Genomic DNA, 26701 nt, shown 5'->3' with positions numbered 1-26701 from the left:
TTCGGCTTGCGCTCTTCTCTCTCTTTCTCTCTCTCTCTCTCTCTCTCTCTCTCTCTCTCTCTCTGTCTCCCTCTCTTCCCCTCTCCCCCCCTCTCCCCCCTTCCACCTCCCCCACGCGTGCACACTTTCAAAATAAATAAATAAACATTTTTTTTTTTGAAGGTCTGTTTGGAGCACTCTTAAATTTTGAGCAAAAAAATTGGAAGCTCTACTGATGATGGTGAGAATCAAAATACATGAAGTAACTTTGCAAATCTAAAATACTTATTTTTCTGGATATCCTGAGTTCACAGAAAGCAATGATTTGTTGTTGGGGAAAGAGCTGGACAGAAAGAACAGTCAGTGCAAAGGTTCTAAATGAGAGCCCACTTGGCATTTTGGAAGCCAATGTGGCTGATGCACAGTGAACTGGAGGGATGAGAAGAAATTTGCAGATCATCTACGATCAGGATTTGATATGGGTTGTAAGAAAAAGAAGTCAAAAATGGTTTTTGGCTAGAACAACAAGAAAGATGAAGTTCTAGTAACCAAAATGACAGGTAGTGAAGACAGAATGAATTTGGCACAGAAGTTGATAACACCTTTAAGTAATGGATCAAAGCAAAAATGTCAAGTAAAACTTTAAAACTTTTCCTAACTGATAGTAAAAACAACCTATCAAGATAGCTGAGATACAGGAAAAAAAAAAAACAATTTGAGGTTTATATTAAAGAAAGATTAATGTTGGTTGCAAGTTTTAATAAACGAAGTGCTGCTCTATTTACTTCACTATTTTATTAACAGAATTTTTGGTAAAATATTGTTTTCAAACCTGTTATATATTCACTATAAAGCCTTTATATTTCAGAATGCTCATGTATGGTTTTGTTTCTGGAGATAACTCCCTATGAGAGTTCCAGTGCTAATGTAATCAAGAGAACATCCCTAAATCTTTGTCACACCTACATGGACATCGTTAAGAATTTTTTGGTTGATCTCTAATTTCATTTTGACAATGACAAAGACCCTTTGCAGACACAGGAAGGCCGTTAACTCCCTGAGAAGGGAGAATTGTTGAGGCAAATTGGCTTTCTTTTAGTGTTTTGTTTTTTTATGAATATGTTAAAGGACAGGGCAGGTAGGCAGATGGTGTAGTGAGGACATTGCATGATCTGGAGCCAGAAGTGAGAAGCCCAGTGATCGCTATTTATAAGCTAAATAAGCTTATAAGATGATTCAGAGAATATGAAACAATGTATATAAAAAGCACATTGCAAATCCAAAAATAGGATATTCGTGTTATATATAATTTTAAGTGTATATGATGTTTTTTGAAGCACTTCTGTTCTTGGTTGCCATTCTCCATTCATCTTCATTGCCAAAGAAAAATGTCCCTACAATACTTGTCTTACTTGTTTGTATTCATCTAAGTTTCTTTGCAAGTAATGCAAACTCCTACTTGCTATTCCCTAATGTTACCAGCCTTTAAAAATTGTTTGGGGGTTTATTTTTAACTTAACCTGTGCCTATGACTTTTCTACGCAATCTCACTACTCTCAGATACACAGAGTTGAGAATTCCCTATTTAAATGTTAATCTTAATTCTCTTAGTTCATGTGGCTACTGTTTCATTTAGCCAGGTGTCTCAAAACTCATCACCAGTCACAAATACAAATAGCCATATGAAATTCTAATTTTGAATACTCCGAAGAATTCCCTTGAAGGGTAGTGCATCTCAGCATCACTTCTTACCTGACTGCCCTGCTCCAACCCCCATTTCCTACAATCTACTCTGACTCCACACAACAGTTAGAGTGCTCCTGCTATAGTATAAATCATGTCATGTCACTACTCATAACTGACAACACCCCTCTGAAGTTAAAGGCCCATTTGGCTCCCCAGCCCTTAGCTGCACGCCTTGTTACTTCTCTGACCTTATCTCCTACTGCTCTGACATGTACTTGATGCTCTGGCCACACTAGCCTCCTTACTGTTCCTCAAACATGCAATATAGGCTCCCTTCCTAAAGTCTTTGCCCTTGCTTTCCCTCTGCCCGGTATGCTTTCTCCCCTGTACTTATGAGGCTCACTCCCTCACCTCCCATCAAGTCTTTCCTCAAATGTCACTTTCTCGGGCTTCCCTGAGTACCCTATTTAAAATTAAGTACTCCTCTCAGTATGCTCTATTCTCTTTACCTATTTTACTCAGGGCATGTTAAAATTGCACTAGAATTATTTATTAATATTATTCTCTACACACACACACACACTTACACACGCATGTGCACATGAGTTCCATAAGGACAGGTATCTTTATTTTAGCACATAGGTCAGTGCCTGACACTGAATATATGCTCAGAAAACATATATTCTATGAATGAATGAATGAGTGAGTGAGTGAATGTGAATGAATTCAATGGAATCGTTACATGGTTTGGTTGTAAAAGCACTGGACTTGGACTTGGATTATAAGACTAGTTTATAACCCTTCTTTACAATTGATTAACCGTATGTATTTGGACAAGCCACATCCTCTCTTGGTCTCAGCTTCTATCTGTAAAATTAAGGAGTTGAAAATTATCTCCAGGATACTTCCAGCTATAAGAGTCCATGATTCCTCAAGATCATGCATATATTGGAGCTGCTTATGTGGAACCAGATTTCAAAGTTAGCAGTTAACATCTCTGACCCAAGGTGTCTTGGCCGAAACAGTTGTGTCTGTAGGTGGAGTTTGTTTACTCTAACAGCTTAGAGGCTAATGTCATTGAACCACATAACAGATGGGGGCCTTTGTTCTGGGCAACAGCAAAGCAGGGACAACACTCTAGTTTTAAGCGGTCTACCCTTTTCAACATTATCTTACCTGTAAGGATGAAGTATGAGATGGGCAAACAAGAAATACCATTTTACATGTTTCTTTTCTCCCACCCAGCAGGAACCATTTTGATCATTTCCATCTTCCTTTTGACTTTTCCTTCTCTTCTTCCTCCTCCCTCTTTCTCTCTCTCTGTGTTCTTCTCTCTCTCTCTCTCTCTCTCTCTCACACACACACACACACACACACACAAAACACCTTTGCTTTGGATTTGAAAGGGACTGGATGGAGAAGGAGGAGAGAAAATGAAGGAGCAAAAAGTATGGAAGAAGATAGGATTCGTGAGACATATAAATTACTTAAAAAGTAGAAGGAAAAGGAACTTGTGAGTTAAAACAAAAAATTAACATTTAATTCAAATTATTTTTTGGCTTCATGTGAGAAAATATAGTGAAGGGTTCCGGAAAAACATGTTTTGTGGAGTGTCTGCCTATAAAAGCAATTTTATTAAAAATGTATTTTAAACTTCAGGGGCCCAATAAGACATGGTGAATTACCGACAAAGATTTAGAATAATAGAAGCACTTACGCCTTTGTTTATTGTTTGATCATTGAGCATGAAGATTCTCTCTAGTGTCCATGCACTATCTCTTCATGTTCTTTATCATCAAATGTATTATTCCTAACTCCTATTTCCCACCATGAAAAACAAAGTGGCGGTGCTGTTACTACTCATAATGACATGACTCTTTGTAACTTCTACAGAAACAATATAGTTCTTGTCTCTACAGCATCCCAGTACCATTATTGTGACATCATTGCTCAGTAAGTTCCATCATCCATCATGTTGCTCCTCCATGCTGGCTTCCAGTGATTTTCTCAAAGAACGTACTTTCTTCATGATGTCCGCAAATGCAGAGAAACGTGAATGATCATTTGTTTTCTAGGCACGCTAAACCCACTACACAACTTCCAGCTATGTCTTTTCCTGATTTATTTAGGTCATGATCACTGCATCCCTAGAATGGTATCTCTATCATTGTCAGCTGCACCCTACCTTCCAGGCAGGCGGATCCAGTCCGGTGGTCGTATTCCTGGGCGAGGGTGCTCTCCACTAGGGCGGGAGAGCCCAAAGTCGCCACGTGATCAGGGGCCAGGGAGGAAAGCGATTTGAGGGTCCGGTCTGTCATAAGACAGGGAGGACTTGACAAGCCCCTCCAGCCGACTGCCTGATCCGCTGCGTGCAGCTTGAGCGGGTGCCCACGCTAGGTGCTGTCGATGTGGCGCATTGAGCAAAGTAACCGCCACCACCCCACTCTTCATGTGCCCAAATGTAAGGGGAAATACCCGGGCTCGCCACGCTTGGGGAAGGCCAGACGTGGGTCCACGTGATGAGGTCCGGCTCTGAGCGTCCCACGCAAGTGGGCTCCAGAAAATTTCCAAGAAGGAGTTCAAAGCGCCTGGTGCCCCGGTGCCCGGTGGTAGGTATTACTGAATTGCATACTGAATTTTAGTATTCTAGCACTGCACTTGGATGGTTTTGCTTTTGTCTTTCTCTTCCCCCACAAAATATAGACCTTTCTCTGGTCTGATAGAACCTCATAGGACCTATAAAATCATTATTGGGGTAAAGATTTATATTTTGAAAATAGCTTTCTCAAATTCAAGCTATCTCAAAGTGAAAGAAGGGAAAGCATAAACTAGATAATACTTGATTTATAAAATTTATATAGGGGCGCCTGGGTGGCTTAGTCCGTTAAGCATCCGACTTCGGCTCAGGTCATGATATCACGGCACGTGGGTTCGAGCCCCGTGTCAGGTTCTGTGCTAACAGCTAGCTCAGAGCCTGGAGCCTGTTTCAGATTCTGTGTCTCTCTCTCTCTCTGACCCTCCCCTGCTCATTCTGTCTCTATCTCTCTCTCAAAAATAAATAAAACATTAAAAAAAATAAAATTTATATCATTAAAAAACACCACCTAGATCCAGATTAGTTTTTCTTTCCTTTGGCATTTTTTTCCCTCATATTTCAGATGCTGGAATATGTCCATGTTATGAATGAGTTCACAGTATTTAGTTCTGTTGATGTCACTAACAGGCAACTAGAGAAGAAAAATATATTTAAATATTTTTTATTTGTAGGCTAAAACATCTATCAATACATGTAAAATGGATATGCAGTTCTTTCTGCACATTAGAACACTTTTAAGTATTAGAACACATTGTATTATACATATTTATAAAATGTCATATTACAGATGTATTTATTTTCCAGGAGCAAGTTTTGGCTTGCTAGGGCAGAACCTCAGAGCATATGTAGAAATCACCTTGAAGAGGCCCTAACCCAGGCCATGTCCAGCTTGTGAGTTTATAAATTCCTGAAATATGTTGCTATGTGTATTAGTTTCCTACTGTCCCTGAAACAATTACCACCAATTTTGTGGCTTCACTCAGTGCATTTTTATTATAGTTCTGTTAAATATAAAAACTGTGTATATTTCTGCCCTGACTCACATTAGACACAGGTCTCAGTGGGCTAAAGTCAAAGTGTTATCAGGGCTCTTTTCCTTCTGGAGGCTCTAGGGGAGAAATGCATTTGCTTGCCTTTTGCAGCTTCTAGAGGCTGTCTGCATTACTTGGTTCATGATCCCTTCCATCTCCAAAGCCAGCAATGACTAATTTCTCAGGCGTCACTCTGATACTCCTTGACACTCATTTAGGGTTGCCACTTAGCTTTCTCTCTGACTTTAATTCCTCTTATGCCCCTCTTATAAGGAAACTTGTGATTGCATTAGGCCCACCAGAATAATCCTGGTTAATGTCCTCTGTCCCCATTTCAAAATTCCTTCCTTGATCATATCTGCAATGCCTGTTTTGCCATATAAAGTATAAAGGAACATTCACAAATCCCAGGGATTATAACATGAACTTCTTTGGAGAGGCAGTTATTTAGTCTACCATGGTATGTAAACTCTGAGGTATGTGAGTATGCACAGTTTTTCTGGCTATTTCTTCAAAATAGCTTTCCCCAAAATGGCATTTCAAAGAGATCTGTGACTTAAAATACTTTAATCACTCCCATAATTTTCTCACCTTCCCCTATCTCATGTAAGGGAACATTAAAGTCCCAGAGAGATCGACTTATACAAAAACGCTATGATGATGAGAGGTTTTCCTGACCCCTGTTTTTGACAAACTTTTTTATAACTATGGCTGCTGAAAATAAATTGGCAAATTGTAGTGATGTCCTGCCCATTCTCTGCATACATTGAAAACCCAAAGCTCTTGAGCAAGCTTGCACGTAGTCTGTGACTAACAGATTTACTGCCACTGGCTGTTGAGTACCTCAGATCCAAAGTTATGTGCCAGTGAAAGTCCACAAATCACTTTGTTAAGAAGCATAGTGCCTTGGGACACCTGGGTGGCTCAGTCAGTTGGGCGTCTGACTCTTGATTTCCACTCAGGTCATGATCTCACCATCCATGAGCCCCACGTCAGGCTCCATGCTGGCAGTGCAGAGCCTGCTTGGGATTCTTTCTCTCTCTCCCTCTCTATGACCCTCCCATACTCACTCCCTCTCTCTCTCTCTCTCTCTCACAAAATAATAAAACTAAACTAAAAAAAAAAAAAAGGAAGCACAATGCCTTGAAGCTAAGCTCTTGTACATGTAGGTAGAGTGGAAGTGGAAAGAGAGGGACTCAAATGTGATATAGCACCATATTTTTGGAGCTCAGAGTGTTTTCATTATTTATTGTCAGATGTAGGAGGAGAATCCTGATACCTACAAAGCCTTGGAAGGTTGGTAAGCTGTCTCCTATTGCTGTATTCCAGCACAGTGCTATGGAGTATAATATCACAAGTGAGACTACCAAGGCTAGATTCTGGCTCTATCACTGTAAGCATGGGTCTTTTGGCAAGTTTGCTTGACTTCTCTTTACCTCAGTTACCTCAATCATAAAACGGCGGAACTTATTTTATTGCGTTCCCATTATGACCCATGGTTCCCCAGTTATCTCATAAAATATCGAGAACATTTCATCTGTATAGAACTTTACACAAAATTTCTTCACACTATGTTGCTTAACTCTGTTTCAGCAAGTCATATCAGAATATGTAATTCTGTTTACCAGTTTGTTGTAAGGAGTACATGGGATAATGCTTTTGAAGTAGCTGGCATATAATAAGCCCTGCATTTTGTTTACTACACTATCACAAACTATAGATGGGTGCAGATACTTCTCTGGGCCGCTGGGGAGCAGCAGAGGAAACAGCAGTCGAAATCCATTTCTTTGTAAGGTTCTGGTGTACTGAGATTAGAGAAGTTTAATCGTCCTCAATGGTTAGTACAGAAAAAAATAATTCCATTCAGGAATGATGTAATTTACCTGTCTAGAAATACCACTCACTGCTCTTTAGACCACAGGTCACATTTGTAGATGTGTGTCCTGCAACCCAAAGAGCTAGTTCTGTAGCTGTGTAGCCTGCCAGATACCTGCCAATATCTGTTCTTTAGTGACTGGGGCTGCATTTTAATAGATTTATGTAGAAGCTAACATTGTATCTCTACACTTTATATTTTGAGGTAGCAAATAACTTCTTAGTCTTGCATTTGGAAGGCCTCTGGTTTGCTGTGATCTTTCAAAGTTTTAAAGTTAATGTGATTTTCCTTTGTGCTAAGCAAAATGCAAAAAAGTACTTTGGAAATTCACATTGTTGTTTCTTATTACAATGCTACATTTGATTTTTTTTTTTTAAAGAGAGAGCAAGCATGCGAGCGGTACAGAAGGAGAGAGAATCTTAAGCAGGCTCCACGTTCAGTCAGTGTGGAGCCTGACGCAGGGCTCAGTCCCATGACCCTGGGATCATGATGTGAGCCAAAACCAAGAGTCAGACACTCAACCAACTGAGCTGCCCAGGCAACCCTGAACTTGACTTTTTTAAGTTGAAGATTGAAGACAATGAAGATGAATATAAGTACAATTCCACAATTTGGCTTTGGAAAACAAGGAAACTCGAGTAAAACACATCTAAGATTGTATTTGTCTCCTAGAAAGGAAGCAACTTAGATTGTGGTGGGAGAATGGTGAGCTGACAAAGTTGAAGCTAAGAAATTGGCAAGTACGTATATATGCCACGGCATTTGATGTAGTAGCCAAAAGCACTTGGTAACAAAATATAAGGTAGTATTAGCACATAATTGACTTTAATTATGTGTCTTAAAATTACATAAATCCATTAGGCATAAAGGGGAGGAAGTACAGTGTTCCTAATGGAAAAGTCTTGTCTAACTGGCTGTGGAACAAAAGAATATTCCAGATAAACATAAGCATGTGCATGCACACACACATAGAAATGGGAATTTGATTTATTTAATTGGAAATGGATAGCATACAATGAAATGTCATGGATGTGTACTACCCTTCAAAAGTTCACAGATGCTACAAAGCCCTTTGAAGCCATGTGGAGGAGCCAAACGAATGTTTAAAATCCTTTGCTAGAAGGCTATAGTGGAAGATCACAATTACGTGATTTAGAATATTAACTCTGTATGTCATATATACAGGAGTTTGATGTAGAAAGGGTTTCCAGAGTCTAGTGAAAAGAAAGTTTCCTGGTGTTTAATGTGTGTAAACAACTGTTGTCTTCTTTCTGATGAAATAATACTTTAACTTTATATACTCTGATTTTTCTGTTACCTGAAAATCTCATTAAAGAGTATTTACTGTGGCATATTCCCCAAACACTAATAAAATAATTCTGAGCATGGTGTAAAGTGTGGATTTAAGTATTATATCCCAAATGGAGGAATTTCAAAAATTACCAGATAGAGTGATAGAATTTTAGTGCTGGAGGAGACTGTGGGGAACAAAGTGGACGTGACCCTCCATATTTACACAGCTCATTTATATCAGAGCCAAAGGAAGACTCTAGTTGCCTTCCACAACCTCTGTTTTATTAAAGATCCCTCTTGTAATGTCATATGAGTTGTGTATACAGATTTAGGTGACAAAGCGGAATGGCTTTCCTTGGCCATTTGATAAATAGCAGTACGTTAACATTCTTTTGAGAGTGGAATGCCGGCAAATGTCTTTGGAGGAAGAATTGAACTCAGTAATATTTTCCTTCTAATGAAGACAACCTGGGCCTACTATTATTCCAGAAGATTGTATACGTTTGGACCTGTATACATATAAGCATAAACGTAAAAGTCTTATCAGATTTAAAAGGAACCTCAAGAATACATTTGCTTCAGTTCCTTACCCTACAACAGGTAAGGAAACATTATCTATATTCTATGGATGAAACAGTTGAGTCCCAGAGAGACTAACTGACTTGCCCGATAAGTAATGGCGAGGGAGGGACAGGTCTCCTGTCTTAGCAAAGTGCTACACTGTGCATCTCTTACAGATTTTTAAAAAAATGGTCTTTGGGGCACCTGGGTAGCTCGGTTGGTTAAGTGTCCAACCTCAGCTCAGGTCACGATCTCACGGTTTGTGAGTTCAAGCCCTGTGTCAGGCTCCGTGCTAGGCTCTGTGCTGACAGCTCAGAGCCTGGAGCCTGTTTTGGATTCTGTGTCCCCTTCTCTCCTTGCCCCACTCACACTCTGGTCTTTCAAAAATGAATATATGTTTAATGTTTGTTGTTTAATTAAACAAAAAATGTTTAATGGTCTTCTTAAATTTCTTTTTCTATTTCTTTCCATTAAGTTTGTGGAACCCATAACTGCACACAGAATAGACTCTTCTGTGATAGTGTAACAGCAAAATAGTAACCGATTGCATTTTAGTTACTCAAGTAACTGGTCTCCTTGAAAGTGAATCTCAAAAGTCAGCTTGACTATTGTGAATTGGTCCATTTTACCCAGTAAGCAGCCATTGTTTTGGCTTTAAAAATACACAAAAGCCCTCATTTTGCTTATTTTGGCCAATGAACCAGTTGCTTGGGTGAACCATGAGGCATAAGACACTATATATATCAAATAACCAGGATAAATTAGAAAACTGTCAAATATTCAGGGTGTAAAGTCACAGAGAAGAGTCAGGCAGGTCTTCCCTGTTGGAGTTGTAGATAGAGGATATACAATTATGTATGGCAGTCTTACTTCTCCAAATGGATTTTGAGCAAGGGTAAAAATTGATAATGAAAAGGCACAGATGTATCTCTGCAGTAGAGTACAGAAGGGAAGCTTTCTAGAACAAACTTTATATGTTGTGGCTATAAAAATGCTCCTGGTATGGAGGTGCTATAAATAACATTTATGATACTAATGATGATAGATTCATGCGTCATCTTCCCCTGGTTGTAGCAGAATAACTCAAGACCTTCCTGCATGCGCTTCTCTCTTACATGTTACCAGCTTAGAAAGGGCTTTTATCCTGATTCGTAAAGTTCAGATATTTAAAATCAAAGGAAGGGGTAGAAGTAAGTGAAAAGGTTCTGTATATTATATAGAGGTAGAAATAAAGAAAACTAGAAATTAGAGACAGAGAACTAGTGATCAAAGACATGGAATAGAAATTAGAGACAGAGAACTAGTGATCAAAGACATGGAATGCAAGGAGAAAGGGGGAAAATAACATTTATTGGCACTAATTTTAGGAATGGCACTGTGCTGAGTACTGTGCTTATATTATCACATTTAATCTTCACAACAGCTCTATGAAGTAGCCACTATGCACAGATAACAAGATGGAGCTCAAAAATTTAGTTTCCATAGAGATACTGAGTAATAGAATCGACATTCTAATTTTTATATGACTTCAAATTCCATATTGTTTTACTTAAATCAATGTAGGTGTTACCAGAACTATATTATACCATTACCATTTCCACCAGGGAAATCTCAAAAAGACAGATTGGCACAATGATCAGATAAAGTGACTTTGGAACTAGCATCTTGAATGGACTTATTTAAACAAATATCAAGAGACAGAAAAAGATGAAGAGATTACATTGAAACTCCATCATCCTAACAATAAGACACTACCTGAACTGTGAGAGGTGCTAGAATCAAGGTCTTAATTCAATACCTTCAGGTTTGCTTTCCTCATTATCTTCCTCCACCCTGTCTCTAAGGAAGCTATAGTGACCTTGCAAGTCATCACCCATGCAGACAAGACTGGGTGCTGAAATATCCTTCCAGTCCTGACATGAAGGAATACGGATGTGTTTGATATCTTCCTTTCCAGGAATGAAACCAAAGAGCTTCTGTATGCGCTGCATGATGAGGAGCCGTGAATGTTGCTCTGCAGCTTGTTCAAAGAGCTCCCTCTCGTTGTGGAGATGGTTGGTCCAGTACCACTGCTGCAGAGAGGTGAGAGGGGAGCAGCACTGTGCCAAACAGCAGGACACTAGGACAGCCACTGTTGCCAACGTGATCAGAATCCAGCCCAGCATCTTCACGTAATTATTTAAAAGAAAAACAGAAAACATCAATATAGCGAATATTCGAGGAACAGCCATAGCAAGGGGGATGTCTACAAAACTGAGAAGCAAACTGGAGGTAAGAGGTTGGTTTTTCTAGTCTTTGAAATAGGAACAGGGTGCTGATCACTTGGTATGGATACAGATGTGATGGAGAGAGTAAGCCCAACTATTACAATTTTGTTTTTGGATCACAAAGGATATTGACCAGTTAACTTGGAATGGATTGTAAGTACTGTCCTTGAAGTGGCAGATGCTATAACCCACCAACTACTCTTGTGTAAGGTACATAAACTACATGGTTTGGTCTTAGCTCAACTTTCTCCCCCTCTTCCTCGCAAACATTAGGAATAGGCTCAAGCATCTTTGGGTGCTTAATAACTATTTGATAATAATGTTGATGAAAATGATGATATGATAGATAATAATGGTAGCTTCCTAAGTGCCTTCTTAATAATGTGCTAACAGGTGTTCATTGATATTTCTTCCTGAGTTGCTCTTTTCTTTTACTTTTTGTGACCAAAGAAGACTCATGTCCCTAAATGTAAAGCACATGATTATTTTCATTTCCCTCCTCCTTTAAATAGTTATGTGCTGACCAGTTTTATGATTCATTTTTGAAATATACTTTGAAAGGAAAATTAAATATATTTCATTTGCAATTATTTAGTGTCCTCTTTTAAAGACTGAAATAAATGGCTGTTTTTAAGTCTTAGAACCCTTTTTAAAAATTATCCTTTTTTCAATAGTAGTTAGTGATTATTATATAAAGTGAGAGAGGCAAGTTCCATGTAGAGAAGCCAGCAGTAGGCAGCTTCCCAGCCACAGTCTGGGAGGTGAAGGTCTCCCCCACAGCTTGTGATTCACCAGCAAGCCTGGAATTACCAGTGTGAGCACAGCAGGGTAGCTGTACTTAGTGGAGGGTAAAACCTACAGAGTGACACTTAGGGCAATTTAATTTAATAGAGGCCAGCATGGTGGAGGGAAGGTCATCTGAGATGCCCATTAATTCATCAGCTATCGTTTATTGAGTCCCAGGTTGACCTCCCACCATGTTCTGTACATGGTGCTTGGTTATGGGGACTCAAATGTGAATAATTTAAGCTACGTTCATCCTTTCCACGTCTTTAAGCCTAAAGAGGGAGACAAAATAGCAAGCCAAGAAATAGGGTAAAATGTGATCATTTTTGATATCAGTAAGCATACTGGGACAGAAATGAATTCACTTAAGAGGAGTACCAGGAAATACTTCCCAGAGGAGATGATGCTCAGACTTAACTATTAAAGAAGAGCTCACCAGATGTAAGAAGTTGAGGAGAACTCTAAGAAGAGAGGAAGAAAAATAAGAGCATGAAGAGTCGGGAGAACCACAGGAAGTTTGTCCTCACAGGGTCATAGGAGTCATGTGGAAAAGTGGTCAGGAGCCAGACATTGAAAGACCTTGTATTCATGACAAGAATTTGGATTTGTGATTGGGCTTGTCGAAAATTATTGAAGAACTTTATATGGGGGATAGTGTGGGGCTCATCATTCTGTTTGCATTTAGAAAGATAATTTTGACATGGTTGTAGAAGATCAATTGGAATTTGGTAAAAACAAATGTCAGGAAGCTATTTTAGAATGAAGTCTGGGCAGAGAAGGGGGTTTAAAGTTAATATGATCATGTTGATCAAGTCAGAATAATGAAATTTAAACATAGTGTATATTCCTCAAATGAGACTGAAGTTCAGGGTAGTTATGAAGTATAGCCTGGTGAAATGGAAACAGTATGACATTTGACTATCTCAATCAATCATTTATTAGCTCTGTGAACTTATAAAAGTTACATGAACTCTTTGAGCTTTGGTTTCCTTGTCTGTAAAATGGGGTTGATTAAACCTCTCTCTTAAGATTATAAAGATTATAATTAAATAGGAAATATTTATACAGTATATGAGAAACATCTCAATAAGTATTAGTTTTGTTGCTGTGGATCCAAAAAATCCACTGGCTGATGGCATTCAGAACTATAAAATTGTCTTTTCACAGAAGTCTTTGCATGCATTAAATAAGATATTGTCGCTTTAAGAAGATCTTACCAGTGTATATTACATCTTAGTTTTTCTTGAGAAAGAACATTTTTTAAAGTTAAAATTGCCCCATTGATTATTTGACATCTCATCTATCTTCACACAGTTCCTCTGCCTGAGCGTTAGGGCTAGGGTAAAAGGTTGAGACAGAGACACCTTAATGGGATATCTAACTTTGATTAAATCAGGACATATGCAATGCTTGAGTATTTTGTATGTCGATAGCAATTTTTTTTCAACAAAATAGCATTATCACTTCCTAAATTTCAATAACTAAAAAGTGATGGGTCAAAAAATGTGTATGCTTTTGCAATAAGTAGTTTAAAATAATTTATTTCAATTTTATTTCAGTGGTTTTAAAATGTGTTTTTCCCCCAAAATCTCTTGCAGAGAGTAATGTATTCCAGTTACTCTTTCTGTATTGACAAAATACACTCTTACACTTCTTAAATTTAACCTCTAAGTGCTGTGGATTCAGGCCTTTTCCCTACCTCATCCCTTCCCTTCACATAAATTTGTCTAAGGATATTAAATTTAGAGCTATCATTGGAATTTATTTTAGTCATAATTTTTTTTTAAAAGTTATTTTTTTTAAATTTTTTTTTTAATGTTTTATTTATTTCTAGGAGAGAGAGAGACAGCATGAGCAGGGGAGGGTCAGAGAGAGAGGGAGTCACAGACTGAAACAGGCTCCAGGCTCTGAGCTGGCAGTCAGCACAGAGCCTGACGCGGGGCTTGAACCCATGAACCACGAGATCATGACCTAAGCGAAAGTTGGACGCTTAACCGACTAAGCCACTCAGGTGCCCCTATTTTAGTCATAATTAAGCTTCCTATAATTTTAGGCAAAATGTTAATACATAGAATGAATATCTAAGAACATGTATATGCAGAAAGATGGAATTAAGTAATACAGTGTATAGTAATAATTTTAATAACAATGTCTAAAATTTATTGTATTTAATAGAGATTCTGGATACCATACTGAGCACTTTAGATGTATTCGCTCATTTATTACCCAATCCAACCTTATGTGGTAGATCCTATCAATATCCCCATTTTACAGCTGAGGAAAGTGAAGCATGGGTCAGATAGGTAACTTGCTTAAGGTTCTGCAGGTTAACAAATGGCAAAGCAAGACTCAAATACAGATCTGCCAACTCCAAAGCCCAACATCCTAACTATATAAAATAGGCACTCAGTAGAAATCACTTTGGTGAATAGCATCTAGTTTGCGTTTTATATTCAGACAATATGAAAAGTAGTAGGAATGTGAAATGTTTCCAGTGACTAGTTAAGAAGGGATAGCATAGCAAAAACAAAACAAAACAAACAGGAAAAAAAATCAAGAACTTACTTGTGACTGGTATCTGTGCAGAAGAGTTATTTCATCTCTTACTCGGATCATGTCAGCTGGAGTTGCTTTGCAACATGGAAACCCAGCGAGGATCTGGTCCCGTTTGCTGGCACTGACATTGTCAAATACCGCATAATGGTCCACAGACGCGAATTCACTTGCTGCACATTCAAAGTAGGTGCCTGTCAGCAGGGTTGCCGCCAGCCATGTTAATGGAGCAACAAGGGCCCTCCCAGTGATGCTGAAGAACCTGAGGCAAGCCAGCTTGCGCTCCAAGAGGCCTATTCTCCGGTGTGGCGGGGCACAGCTGCAGCAGTATTCACTGCTAATTGTCCACATCTGGCTTCTCAGAGCATAGCCAGCAACCAGAAGGATCAAGGCTGGAATGAGTAGAAAAGCAGAACCGTAGTAGAAATTTTTCCCAACCTGACAAGGACATCTGAATGTGAAAGAAGAGAACAGCTGTTGCCCACCAACAGTCAAAGCAGCAATTAAAGAATTGATAAATGTTCCACTTCTCTGCAGGGAAGATACAGTATTGCTGAGAGTTGGGCTCATCGTTGGGAAGCTCTTACACGAATTAGCTTCTGGCCCTTTCTGATCGTTAGACTGCACCAGCTATAACCATTTTATGGGACCTTACTGGTTTAACTGGCTGTGTCAAGCAACCCAATATCCTCAAACATGTTTAAAGGATTCTAGCATCTTTCCTTATGTACTTTGTGAATCCTGAGCTAATAAATGTACTTCAGATTATAGCCAGAAGAAATCAGAGGAGAGATTCATCTGGTATGAGTGACAGGGAAAACTACTTGAGGGTACCTTCCCACTAAAAAGAGAATGGCCTGCTTGCACAGCACACTGCTGTCATCTTTCCATGGGCTGCTTTGAATGACACAAATTACTCAGCACTAGCAAATAAGGCATTGGGAGCAAAATGGAGAACATTCTTACCCTGTACTAGACCAGGATATAGTTACCATAAAATTATGACAAAAGGCACAACAGAAATGACCAAATAATAGAGTGGCCAAAAATTTAGGGCTGTCTGGAACATCCTGTAAGCTAAGAGTTCTGCCAGAGCATCCCAAAAGCGTTCCGCAAAAGAAGAACAAGACTTGGGGAGCCCTAAAGTCAAATCACAACAAAACTAACTTTCTAACTTTGCATAAAAAATGTGTTTGTGTTGACAGAACCTAATATAATAATGTGTTGCTTTATAAGTTAAGTTGCAAATTTGTTTATAAGGTATCTTTTCCTTATATGAAAATGTGATAATTGGGTGTTAATAAAATTATATGTATATAAAAATTAAATACTGAAATACGTAAGGTGTTTTCTATATTTAATCAGCAAATATTTATTGTATAACTTCTATATAAAAGGCATTGGACTAGGCTTGGTTGGGCTAATAAAAAGCGAATAAGATATAAGTTTCCTTTTTCAAACTCTCAACTGGATATGGTTAATTACATATTAGAATATAATGCTGAGTAGTTCACCCAATGTACAATATAAAAAGATAAAGAAATAATATATTTTAAAATCCAATTCAAGGAGAAGGAAATAGAAGACAGGTTAAGCAACTCCATAATAGGAGTTCCAGAAGGAAAAAATGAAGGGATAGGCAGAGAAATAATATTTGAAGAGAAGTGACCGAGAATTTTGCAAAATCAACAAAAGTAAGTTGTCACATCAGAAGAGTGTTAGATGTTCTGAGCAGTGTAAATAAAGACAAATCCACATATAAATACATCATATAAAACTTCAGGCTGTGAAAAATGAAGAGATATTATTAAAAACTACCAGAAAAATGGGATATATAAGCTACAAAAGAATGACAGTAGACAGGCAAGAGATTTCCCACTGACGATGGTAGACACCAGAAAGCATATAGAGATACAGAGAGAGAGAGAAGGAGAGAGAGAGAGACAGAGAGGGAACAAGTGGGGGAGGGGCAGAGAGAAAGAATCCCAAGCACGCTCTGCACTGTTAGCACAGAGCCCTACGTGGAGCTCGATCCCACCAACTGTGAGATCATGACCTGAGCTGAAATCAGTTAGATGGACACTTTACCAACTGAGCCACCCAGGACCCCTCACACACAAAAAATTTTAAGAGCTAACAATTACTGTGTGCTTACTACATGCCAACCACTGTTTTAAGAATGATGATGAGGTGCTAATATTATCCTCAACTTGTTTACAGATGAGAAGACTGAGGTGTGAAGAGATGAAAGAAATTGCACAGGGTCACACAGAGATGATGGAAGAACCAGGATTAGGACCCCGGTGGTCTGGCGCATGCTCTTAACCACCACACCACAGCTGGAGTAAGCTCACCTGCAGAGTGATTACAGAATAGAGTCACACTATTTGCAAGTGACACACCTAAAACTAGACCACACACAAAGCTTGAAAACTAAAAGTATTGGAATATACATAGCTGGGAATAATAAGATTAAAATAAGGCACAACTAAACTATAGGCAAAAAGTGTCCAAAGGGCTAATTTTGAACACTCCATCATAATAAAAGAAACAATCCATTATGAAGATATAACAATTGCCAATTTGTATGTCTTGAATGCATAACGTTGGAAAACATGAAACAAGAACTGATCAATATATAAGGAGAATACTTTTTTTAATTTTTAATTTTTTTTTTGAGAGAGAGAGAGCAAGTGGTAGAGGGGCAGAGAGTCAGAGGGAGACATAGCATCTGAAGCAGGCTCCAGGCTCTGAGCTGTCAGCACAGAGTCTGAAGGAGAATTTTTATAGACATTTTAAACATAGTTTTATCATAAATGATTAAACATCATAAAAGATATGAAGAACTAGCCAGCTTTATCTGAGATATCTGTAGTATTCCACCACAGTATTTTCATTCCGTTTCATTGTTAATGTCCAATAACAAAGAAACATATTAATAAGCCACAGACATAGAATGCTCTAGACTAGGAGTTGACTGTGTATGGCTCATAGACTAAACTGGTCCACTGCCTGTTTTCTTTTTCTTTTTTAAATTTTTCTTTAATGTTTTATTTATTTCTGAGAGAGAGACAAACAATGTGATCAGGGGAGGGTCAGAAAGAGATGGAGACAAAGAATCCTAAGAAGGCTCTAGGCTCTGAACTGTCAGCACAGAGCCCGACGCAGGGCTCGAACCCACAAACTGTGAGATCATGACCCGAGCCAAAGTCGGAGGCTTAACCGACTGAGCCACCCAGGCGCCCCTCACTGCTTGTTTTCTGTGGTTTGCAAGCTAAGAATGGTTTCTACATCTTAACTTGGTTGAGAAAAAATTGTTTAGTATTTTGTGACATGTGAAATTCATGAAATTCAAATCTCTGTGTTTAAAAATAAAGTTTTATTCGTACATAGGCCCACCTTTTCCTGAATTGTCTGTGACTGCTTTCCCACAATAGCAGAGTTGAGTGGTTGTGACAGAGTCCATATGTCTGTAAAGCCTAAAATATCCACTCCCTGGCCCTTTATAGAAGAAGTTGCTGACCTCAGCTTTAGAAGCTATGAAAATAAATTAACTAGAGTGACAGTTATGGATCTGGATAAATCCTAACAAATAATTGAAAGGGAAAATGCAAGCTACAGAATGTGTGCAACATGAGAAATTTTGTGAAGTTTAAAACAAAATGATATCACATAGTCCTTGTGGTTACTAACATATGTGGAATTTAAAAACATGTATAAGAATGACAAATACCAAGTTCTGGATAGCAGAACTGAGAAGGACAGAATAGAATTAAGGGAGGTACTGGATACTCCAACTGTATCAGTACTGCTTTATTGCTGAAAATACAGCCTTAAGTATAAAGAGACACTTGTTCAGTAGAGCTTGGTAGTAAGAACTGCATCTTCCTTATGCTTATAATTTCATATTTTAAAAGTCCATTTAATAGAGGATGTGGGAAGTGAGGAAGTAGGAAAGGAAATTGTAGACCAGTCTTTCAGGTAACCACGTAAGAAAAGATGAATGAAGCATGGGTTAATAAGAAGTCACTGTTGAGGTATCAAAGTCTTACTGTGATGGAGTTTGTTGATGACACTCTTAAGTTTTTATTGTTTACAGTTGAAAGAGCTAATGACTTCATCAACAGTACTTGTGTGTAACTTTTCAATGATTGTGAATGATAACATCTACAAGTAATCATTTTTCTTCTGGGCTTTCTAACCAAATGGTCTTTTTTTAAATATATTTTTTTAAATGTTTTTTTTAATATTTTTTAATGTTTTTTATTTATTTCTAGGAGAGAGAGAGAGAGACAGTGTGAGCAGCGGAGGGTCAGAGAGAGGGAGTCACAGACTGAAACAGGCTCCAGGCTCTGAGCTGGCAGTCAGCATAGAGCCTGATGCGGGGCTCGAACCCACGAACCGCGAGATCATGACCTAAGCGAAAGTCGGACGCTTAACCGACTAAGCCACCCAGGTGCCCCCCAAATGGTCTTTTTTTAAAAGATAGCTTGCCATCACCTGTCTATCCAACATATAAAATGTCTACTCTTTGGGGCACCTGGGTGGCTCAGTCAGTTACGCGTGCTCTGTGCTGATGGCTCAGAGCCTGGAGCCTGCTTTGGATTCTGTGTGTCCCTGTCTCTTTGTCCCTCCCCCACTCACGCTCTGTCTCTCTCTCAAAAATAAACAAATATTTAAAAAAAATAATAAAATAAATAAAATAAAATAAAATGTCTCCTCAGCAGAAACCCACCAACTCATTCACTGAGTGTATGCTGGCACATGATCTAACAGCTAGAGCAGCTCTAAAGGATTGGGGTGCTGGGCATATTAATGCTAATTTTATGTAAAGAAATTTGTTTAAAATAAACATGGAAATCAGCCTTAAATAGAAAAAGAAGTTGTGAGAAGATAAAAGATAACAAGCTCCTGAAGCAGAGGTGATGGCCTTGTCTGATAGTTTGTGGACAATGGCAGATGATAACACAGTTGACAGGTCAATTAGGTGCCTCCTCTGTTAGCATCTCCCCAGTCCCCACTCAGCTGCCCAGTTACCTCCCAAGGTACCTCCCAAGGGGGAATAGCCCAGTTCACCATTTCCTTGGGTTATTGGCTTGCCGTGCAATATGAGACTGAAGATCGCATCATTCTCCCAACCCTGTCTCCAAATTCTGTCCTATGCTACCAAAAGGAAAAGAGGAAAAACTCCTCTGCATTACTTTGAAATGAGTTTTTTCCCAGGTTGTGGTCAGGATAAATAGTATATGTCATCTACCTGTTTGAAATATAGCCTACAGGGCACCAGAGTGGCCCAGTTGGTTGACTGTCCAACTTCAGCTTAGGTCATGATCTCATGGTCCAAGGGTTCAAGCCCTGCATTGGGCTCTGCCCTGACAGCTCAGAGCCTGGAGCCTGCTTCAAATTCTGTGTCTCCCTCTCTTTGCCCCTCCCCCACTCACACTTGCTCTCTTGCTTTCTTCCTCTCTCTCAAAAACAAATTTAAAAATTAAAAAAAGAAAAATATAACCTCTATACTTCTTTCTATTTAAGTGAGGACAGGGAAGGAAAGAAAAGAGCCTGAGGCACACCAAGCTTCCTTGGGTCATCAGAGCTGCTGAAAGCTAGTGGATTTCACAGTCTGAAAACTGGCAAACTGGTGGCCCAGCACCTGGCTGCAGCTGTATTTGTGCAGACTGTGCCCTCGTGTGAGAACACCAGGCGGAGAAGGCCTCCTTATGCCCTCGAGTCCTGGCCAAAGGCACAGGAGAGAGGGGGAGGTCTATCAGTCTGGAGGAAGAGCTGGCTTTTCCTAATGCACCCATGATGTCCTGAATTCTCATGGTGGCCCTGATGTCACCATACCACAGCCATTAGAGTTTGGTGAAATTGATTCCAGTACCACTACTCCCCACCCACCAAGTACTCAGGGCTTTTCTCAGAACCCAGAACTACCCCCACAGTAGGCTTCTCAACATTCTGTCATCACACCTTAGTAGCTTTTGTGACCTGCCTCTAAAACATTTTGCTCTAACATAATGAGAGTGTGTGCAATAGAAAACAATTTTTGATTTGGAGTCAGCAAATTTAGCCCAAATCCCTCGTTGTTGCCTACCACCCAGGCAACTTTGAACAAATTTCTCAACATGACTTTTAGATTCTTATCCCATAAAATGTTAATGATTACAGTATTGACTACTTCACAGATGGTAATTGAATTAAAATGAGATCAAATGAAAACCGTGTTGTAAATCGTAAACTTTATATAAATATAAGATGTCATGAATCTGCCACTGAAAAGCACCCCACCCCCCCACATATACCACCACCACCCAGCAAAACTGACTTTTCCTGAGAACAGAGTCATGGAACATAGGCAGTAATGGAAATACCTTAAATATTATAAAATTCCATTCAAAACGTTCACCTGAAAGAAAAATCTATAGTAATTCATGTTTATATGGTGTATTATAATGTGTTTTATAGCAAACATTATCTCTTTGGTTCTCACAATTGTTCTGTGAGGTGGTCATTATTATTGCCATTTTGCAAATGTGGAAACTGAGCCATCGAGCAATAAAATGACTTGTCCGAGGTCACACAGCCAGTAAAGGTTAGCACTTCAGCTTAGCCTGAGCCGTCCAAGTTCTCCTAGGCTCTTTCAACTACACCACACTCTTTCAAAGTAGTGAGTAGTCTGTCACTGTATAACAAGAATTTTCGAGAACACTTAGGGCCAATTGACTCAGATGGTAAAATAGGAGAAGTAGGAAACTACTTTCTTAAATTGAGTTTAATGCTTCTATTTCTGGAACAGTTTTGATCCTCCACACCTTGAAGTTGTCGAGATGAGGGAGTTTCTTGTTTTAACTTTAAATGTCTATACTCCTGCATAAATAAAGAGAGCCTTCAATAGCTAACATCTCAGGGACTATCCAAAGAAAGCTAAGGGCTTGCTTTCTCTGCCAGAATCATTATACATTATTAAACTGTAGAACACTCATTATAAGCAACAGTTTTATGAAAAAGTTCCAATACCCCAAATCTATCACTCCTTAAAACTGCTGCTTATGGAAACAAAAGTACTAGATATATTTGAATTTTGTAATCACAGACAATGGGGTCTGTGATACGGTCATTGATTACATTTGAGCCCAAGAGGTAGTATGTACAGATTGCTGATCCTGTCTCGAATTCACACAACAATCAATACAAAGGCTGAATAATGCTAACATTTAGAGTTATCTTGGATTGTGAAGGTTTCTGTTTGTGATTTTAGAACAATGCCTTGGCATGAGAGCAAAACACCACTTTTATACTCCCTTGGGCTAAAGAATTTTCAGTAGCTGGTGCTTCTGGTCTGACTTCCCACTATCAGCTTTTATACCTCTTGATTACAACTTGTCCTCACAAGTGAAGCAGTATTTGATCGGTGGCAAGGGACGTGCCTTCAAGACAGTCCTGCTCGTGATTGCTTTCCTCTTCAGCTCAGCAAAGAGCAAGAGCCGTGGAGTGCAGAAGTAGCACTCTTTTCTCCAAGCAAGAAGGAACTTGCAAAGACAAAAGGGCGGAGATTCATACACCTGTAAGGTAAAAGCCAACGAAAAGGAATCGAAGATCACATTCTTCATCTCTCAAGCACCATGTCTCACCCTGCACACAGAAGACCAGAATACCATAAAATAGTAAGATCTTTTTTGTAAACATATTCTCAAAGAGGCTTCTCTTCTACTTCGAAGAAAATATATTCTTGAGGGATTTCTGGTTTATTTTAAAAAGTGACACTATAGACATTTTTCAGTGGGAGCAAGGGAGTGTTTGGTGGATTGGATCATAAATGATACCTCTGGGAATAGTACAGTGATTACTATAGAGAACACTCTATAACAGAATCGATTCTTTATGCATAGTTTAGGATATGCATATCCTCTGACTAATTAGATCTATAAAGTGCAATATGTATCTTTTGTCTCTCACAGAAAATATGAAAAGATTAAGCAATTCTTCATATTTCATACTTATATTCTTTGTATTTCATACTTCGTGAACTAGCAAGTGAAATCTATATAAAGTAGTTGATTACGTGTTAAATTAGCAGGAATAGATCAGCAAAAAAACTCAGTATTAAAAGATTATTGCTTTTGAAAATATATTTCCTTGCCTTAATTGTAAGTATCTATTATTATAATTTTGTATGTGCTACTATCCTTTCTGTGTATTCCAAGCTCAGAGTTATTTTCAAAGCTTATTTATTTAGAGATTACATTTGGAGAAATATTCTTCTTTAATCCTCTCATTAGACATTTAGAAGTTACAGAAATGAAAATTTATCATTACACTTAAAGCCCTTTTAATTATTTCAGGAAACTGATGAGCATTGAATAAAATTAAGGAATCTCAGTTATGGGTACATGGAATTGAATGATAACTGGCACACCCTAGTTGGGAATGCCTGCAGGTGCCCCCTCTGGCATTCTGAGACCCTGACTGATTTTTCTGTGGGGCCCTGAAATACTAAAAGATATTGTAGATTTCATACTGCACCTAAATCACTTCATTTATATATCGGCTATAACACACTTTTATCCTGATATCTCCAAAACCTTAAATAACTAATGGTGTTCTGTTCTTCATATGTGAAAATGACTGTCTTTATTGTTTTATAAACTGTGAAGATAAATTTTATGTTGGCCTTTTCTGTGATCAGTAGTATAGATTTAGGACCCTCTAAACATGTAGTTCAAGGTTCAGCCTTTTACTAGGAAGCAGAATGGAAAAAACTGGCCCTCATGGGTATTGAACTTGAAACCCAGCTGCAAGTACAGTATAGTTAGTATTCACCCATCAGAATAAGAGAGAAAGAGAAAGAAGAAAATGCCATGATTTCAGGATGGTCATAATTATAAATGAGTACAATGCTGAGGCTCTGACATGTCAATAGGGTATAATTTTATTTCCTTGTATCTCTTCTTCACATTCTTTTGTTTTATTGCTTGTGGTAACAAATACATTGTCAGTCTTTCTGTCTCTCTTTCCTTCACTGATGCTCATTTTCATGCTATGGTATTACCACATAGCAGTAATTTATCTTCTGTGGTGGCTCTTTATGGTAGGAAGATATTTCATGTATAATTTGCAGACATTTCTTGTAGTGGATGATTAGGTTTTTAGATTAAATAAGAACAGAATAAAAATTGAATACATTGTGACCCTTCAGTGATTTTGTTTAACAATATTTTTTGTTAAAATCACCTGCTTTGCATATCTTGTTTTCTACTAGAAATATTAATGCACTTATTATTTTCTTATACCTGACTCATATGTGTTAGTTCTTGATGTAATGTCAATTAATGTATTTAATGTATATTCTACAGACACTTAGGACATTTTATATAATTCATGTGCACATATGGACACAACTTTTCACTATAACTATTTAGATTCTATATATTTAAAATTTATTTAGTTATAACAAATATTCTGTCTGATTAAAGAAACATTTCTTATGATATAAAGCTATATATAAGGAAATGGACTCTGGTGGTACTGGGCAAATTTTGGAAGTATTTGGATCAAATTATATCATATTTAATAGAAGCTATTTTGTTGAATAAACAATTCTATTGATTTGTTGAGCCATTTCTTCCTGTGCCTTAAAAAAAAAAAAAAGAATATATCTTACCAGATCTAATTTTACCCTCCATGTTATACTACCCAAGATACCTAGGTCTAGAGGTAAAGACACCTCTTCTAACCTGAAATTCACATTTAGCTTTTCATGAAAATACAAGAGTATGCACAAAATAAGATTATTTTCAACAGTGTCTCTCCTCCCTCCCTCCCTCTCTCACCCTCCTCTACTTCAAATAGGTCTTTTATGCGCCTCCAAAATAATTGCTATGTCAGAGTGGAGCCTGCAGTCTCCGGCTCCTCCCCGGCTCAGCCAGCCAATGGCTAGTTGAGCAAGTCACCCATTCCTCATAGGGCCTCATTCCCTCCTCTGTAGGACTGAGAGCATTGGAATAAATTCTCTCTGATAACTCCATTCCTTACTTAGTATTCAAGACCAGAAGCAAAACTGAGAGACTTTTTAAAATGGATTGATTGAGTCTTGTGTATTCTGTTTACCCTATTTTCTACCTATCTACACTAAACCAAACCTAAATTATTCTTAGTTGTTCTCATATTTAGTTCACTGAAAATAGGACATATTTTGGAGATCTATAAGGAAACTACACATTCTCCTTTTTTCACTAAGTATAAAGAAAACAACATCTCACAAATTTGCTGCTCTGGTTGGGTTTATCCTGATGGTCTCCTTGGCAGATCTGGAGCCCATTAAGGATTGTGCATACTCATGAGAAGTCTCACCCAGTTAGTTATTCCTTCCAACTGAAACATGGTTGGCTGATACCAAAGCCAATTCTAGAACAAAAGAAATTTATATTAGCAATTATTTTTTTTAAAAAACTTCCTCCATGAAAACACATTGCAAGTTATAAAATGTAAATAGATGCATAGAAAGATTTTTCCTGTTAAGAAATTTATTTTATTTTATAGCTTTTTCTCATCAGCAATGTATCCAAATATGGATACAACTTGCTCTCAAAAGTCAAAATTATTGTAATAATTAGTAGGAAGTTAGAAAAAATGAACAGCTGATCTCAAAGCCTGCTTCCACTGGAAAATTTTGTTAAAAAACAAGGGTAGCTTGTCATCCATAGCTTTGAATATAAAGTAAAACTAATCCTTTTTTCTCTAGAACAAAGATCTCTTTGTCCTCACCTATGGAGCTCTGGTTGCCCAACTGTGTAAAGATTATGAAAAAGATGAAGATGTGAATAAATATTTAGATAAAATGTAAGTAGAAATCTCATATTCTCATGGAATGTACGTTGTTTCTTAGCATCCTCTGCATTTTGTCCACCTCTAACGACTTTGCTTGCTCCACTTTCCCAGGTCTTCTTTTATTTCAATAAATCACATTTTAAAGCTGCACATAATTTCTGACAACTGCCATTTGGGTTGTCATAAAGTATAAAGTAACAGGAAGGAAACTTTTCTCAATGAAAATCAAGCCTGGAACATTTTCTTTTTAGTTAGAAATCATTTCGTTGCTAATCACTTATAAGCAAAGGTATGATAAAACCGAGATTGTTCTTTCAACAATGTGATGGATCATCAAATTTGATTATTTTCAGAAGTCTTTTGTTCTAATAAGACTCCTTCTAACATAGAAATATATGCTTACATAAGTATAGACCATGTACAAAAAATTAATAATGGTGATTGCCTGAGAGAACCTGGAGACGGGGATTATGGGTAGAAGAGAGACTTTTCCCTAGGTAGTGTTTTCATTGTTTGAATGCTTTTACCATTGTTATGCTTTACTTAAAAATATATTAAACGGAGAAACCCACTCCTTTCTTTTAAAATAAAGTCCATTCTCCTTGTCTTCATTAATGGAGATTCCGTCATCACAAATTTAGCCTTTAATTTTCTCAGAATAATTATATGACATCAGGTTATTGCTCAATAATATCTGTCAACGTTTTTGGAACCTCTTAATTATGGATACTGAAAAGGACTCTAACTGGGCAGTGACTGGAAAACCTGTACTAATTAGAAGATTTAGTTAGAAAGGTCGAAGGGGAAATCTAGCCTCATTGAGCATTTTAGGGCTTCTGAAAAGGGTTCGTTGTGTTTTGAGGTGGAAAACAGAAAAAAAAGGAAAGCTTGAAAGGTTTTTTTCTTTTTAACCCTAGTTTCCTCCCTTTTCATGCTTATTCTTTTTCTATTGGAAAGCTCTTTTTCATTATCTTGTGTTTATTTTGGTTCATGTAAGTTATTTTTCATTTCCTTTTAATTGGTCGGGAGATAAAGTGTCTGGAAGAGTGGGAGTTGCTTAACCTATTTTACACTGAAGTCATACTTCAATATGTGATACAGTATTTCCAGAGTATACTTCATTTTATGTAGCTTATGTTAAATTTACATTGTTTTGTGGAACAGATGTAGAAAATGAAGAAACTCATTTATCTGACTAAAAAATAGTATCTTGATTAGCTACTTGGGTGCACAGTTTAACAAAGAT

General features: G+C 38.0%; 2 protein-coding genes across 4 annotated transcripts in view; one reads left to right on the top strand and one right to left on the bottom strand.

Annotated features, from left to right (window-relative positions):
- The window catches only part of TRAPPC3L (trafficking protein particle complex 3 like), a 62654-nt gene that overhangs the window by 1027 nt on the left and 34926 nt on the right, over positions 1–26701 (top strand). Inside the window, exons 1-4 of one of the 3 annotated variants that reach the window (XM_039224536.1) lie at positions 7645–7908; positions 8925–9061; positions 10980–11293; positions 25370–25467. In XM_039224536.1, the coding sequence (XP_039080467.1) occupies positions 11264–11293; positions 25370–25467 (128 nt within the window). In that variant the 5' untranslated portion in view covers positions 7645–7908; positions 8925–9061; positions 10980–11263. Of the gene's footprint in view, positions 1–7644; positions 7909–8924; positions 9062–10979; positions 11294–22250; positions 22293–25369; positions 25468–26701 lie in introns of those variants that run through there. The other 2 variants (XM_039224537.1, XM_039224535.1) reach the window with 2 other exon arrangements.
- Positions 10801–15198, bottom strand: CALHM4 (calcium homeostasis modulator family member 4). Its single transcript, XM_039224532.1, has 2 exons — positions 14641–15198; positions 10801–11187 (listed from the first exon to the last, which is right to left on the bottom strand). The coding sequence occupies exons 1-2, from the start codon at positions 15196–15198 to the stop codon at positions 10801–10803; spliced, it is 945 nt and encodes a 314-aa protein (XP_039080463.1).

The sequence above is a fragment of the Hyaena hyaena genome, unplaced genomic scaffold (genome assembly GCF_003009895.1).
Source record: "Hyaena hyaena isolate Hyena2069 unplaced genomic scaffold, ASM300989v1 scaffold_1663, whole genome shotgun sequence".
NCBI classification, from domain to species: Eukaryota; Metazoa; Chordata; class Mammalia; order Carnivora; family Hyaenidae; genus Hyaena; species Hyaena hyaena.
Note: the sequence above shows the minus strand (reverse complement) of the source record. Positions and strands in the feature narration are given on the sequence as shown.

What these genes read in the sequence shown, in the direction of transcription:
- CALHM4 (XM_039224532.1), bottom strand. Translation starts at nt 15,198, where the DNA reads ATGAGCCCAACTCTCAGCAATACTGTATCTTCCCTGCAGAGAAGTGGA. An exon ending in TGCACAGATACCAGTCACAA is followed by an intron (nt 11,188 to 14,640) that starts GTAAGTTCTTGA and finishes AATTACGTGAAG; the next exon opens with ATGCTGGGCTGGATTCTGAT.